We start from the raw sequence: 2,573 nt of genomic DNA on the forward strand, positions 1-2,573 counted from the left end.
TGGAAAAAGAATTTAGAAAGTGGTAAAAAATAAAAGCATGGACAGAGACAGGAAATGAACAAAATGATGAAGAAATGAAGAAAATGAAAAGAAAACTTTGTGTCAGAGCGGAAAAGGAGCTGAATTAAAGGAAAAACGCGGATAAAACACCATTAAACCCTAAAAGCCGTGAGTTTATTCAGAGTTTGTTGGATTTGCATCACTAGCCCTGCGGACGCGCACCGGGTTCGTTTGTGAGCAGCGCCGCCTGCGGGCCGGAAGCGGAAGTGCAGCCTGCGGCAGCCCGCGCTGTCCCGCACGTCTCCTCCTGTCAGTCCGCTTCAGCCAGCCGCTGGACCCGCATCATGAGCCGGGAGCACACCGCCGTGAGTCTCCTTCCTTCTCTCATGTAAACTCCGTTTGTTTTAGACTAAAATCAGATTTTATTAAACTTGTGTGAGATCAGCTTTTTACATTTACTAATTATTCTGCCCTAAAGAGGAGTTTACAAAATATTAAATCATTTTAATTCATCTACACAAAAGTCAATTTTCCATTTTTAATAAGAAAAAACATATTTTTAATCATTTTTTTACTATTTATTTGTTGTCAAACAACGTTTTATGCAATTTAGGCCTAAAATAAAATAAAAAAATTAATTTCATTTCTATCACTTTAATTTGATAAACGATCAATTGTTTTAATTGTTTACTTTTTCTTGCCAATTGAACTTTATCCTCTTTGCATTTGCAAAGCTCTTCGTAATTAATTTCAGTTTTTTCCTGTAAATTTGAACTGAAACAGAAATTGAGGTCTGGAGAAAAAAGCGGCGGCCGCTGAAACACATCACGAGCTCTCACACCTGAAGGTGCCTTCGTTTTCTCTGCTGGGGCTGTTATTTAATGTTTGAGATGAAGTAGCAGACCATCTTGTCAGGATGTTTGACCTGCAGGTCAGAGGTCGTGTAATGATGCTAGGAAGACCTCCGGTCCTGCAGGTGCAGAGAAAACAAGCACATGAAGGGTGAGTGAAGCCTGCCGCAAGATGCTCTAATAAGAGTGTGTACATGAATAAATAAAACACACACACACACACACACACACTGAGCTATCAGCGCTGCCGAAGAGCAGGTGCTTTGATTCCTAGACAGACACACTCATGAACCTTTAATGGGATGCTTCTCTAAAACGACAGGATTCTTCTGCCAAGCGCCACCTTTTGTGTGAGCGTGAGTGCTTGTGTGTGTATGTGTGTGTGTGTGTATGTGTGTGTGTGCGCGTGTGTGTGTATCGGGGTCATCCGCTGGCCCTGGGGTGCGATTTTGGTTTGCCGGAGGGAGGGGATGTGAGCGGTCCCAGGGCCCTGAAAACCCCCAGGCTTGAAATGAAACCTCATCGTTCTGGTTTCAGCCTCGACACACAAACACCAGTGAGATCCGGATGGATCCGGTTCGTGATCTGGAAGCTAAGTAATGAGATAGTTTCTGTATTTGCAGGATGAAGCAGTTTAACTCCTAACAGAGATCGTCTCAAGCGCAGCTCCACGTGCACTCTGAAGGATGCTGCTCCTAATCTGGGATTGCTCATCCCACAAACATATCATTAACCTTTTTCTACTGATTTGAACTTTGTTTATTTTGGTTTATATTCTGGTTTATTTCTTAATGCAACCAGAAGGAAAAAGCTTCAGGATTTGGTGTGTGACTCACCTTTGAACAACATCACTGATGCAGGTTGTTTTTATTTCCACTTCCAGGACTTAAAAACATCAAAGGTCTTTATCGATTACAGGTCGTGTGTCCTGAAAATTATAAAATCTGATCGAGTTAATTTTGTTTTTCCTGACATAGATTAACAGTTAAATTCCTTCTTGTGTCGTTTAAGGTTCTTCACCATTTCCAACATTCGTCTCAGAATTCCAGATGATGACTGTGGAAAGGGGCGGCCAGTGCTTTATGAGCAGAGAACATTCCTCGTCTCCAAACTCAACGTTCTGCCAAGCCCGCCGGGGGATTTGAACTCTGAGCCCCACACAGATTCTGGGTGTGTTTTGGGTTCCTCTACCAGCTGAGCAGTGTTGGTGCAGGATGTCTGATTCAGTGTTTTAAGATGCTGTAATCCCTGCCAGCCGTGGATGTTTCTGCTGCCTCAGTGGACCAGTCCAACGATGGACCAGTCCAATGGTGGACCAGTCCAACAGTGGACCAGTCCAACGATGGACCAGTCCAATGGTGGACCAGTCCAACAGTGGACCAGTCCAACAGTGGACCAGTCCAACGATGGACCAGTCCAATGGTGGACCAGTCCAACAGTGGACCAGTCCAACGATGGACCAGTCCAACAGTGGACCAGTCCAACGGTGGACCAGTCCAACGGTGGACCAGTCCAACGATGGACCAGTCCAACAGTGGACCAGTCCAACAGTGGACCAGTCCAACGGTGGACCAGTCCAATGATGGACCAGTCCAACAGTGGACCAGTCCAACAGTGGACCAGTCCAACAGTGATTCTCACACACATCGTTATAAAATACCACCAACTTCAACAAGCTGAAGAACTTCAGTTAAAATAAAAATGATACACACGTGTGTAATA

The 2,573-nt window shown here is 44.5% G+C and overlaps 1 protein-coding gene across 1 annotated transcript in view; it reads left to right on the plus strand.

The window, feature by feature from the left end:
* The first annotated feature begins 221 nt into the window (after positions 1-221).
* The window catches only part of LOC139071593 (uncharacterized), a 3,428-nt gene continuing 1,076 nt past the window's right edge, over positions 222-2,573 (plus strand). Inside the window, exons 1-2 of the mRNA XM_070554352.1 lie at positions 222-365; positions 1,863-2,573. The exon at positions 1,863-2,573 is cut by the window's right edge and continues 1,076 nt beyond it. Coding sequence (XP_070410453.1) covers positions 2,113-2,550 — 438 coding nt within the window. The 5' untranslated portion in view covers positions 222-365; positions 1,863-2,112 and the 3' untranslated portion in view covers positions 2,551-2,573. The remainder of the gene's footprint in view (positions 366-1,862) is intronic.

This window comes from Nothobranchius furzeri, chromosome 8 (assembly GCF_043380555.1).
Source record: "Nothobranchius furzeri strain GRZ-AD chromosome 8, NfurGRZ-RIMD1, whole genome shotgun sequence".
Taxonomy (NCBI): Eukaryota; Metazoa; Chordata; class Actinopteri; order Cyprinodontiformes; family Nothobranchiidae; genus Nothobranchius; species Nothobranchius furzeri.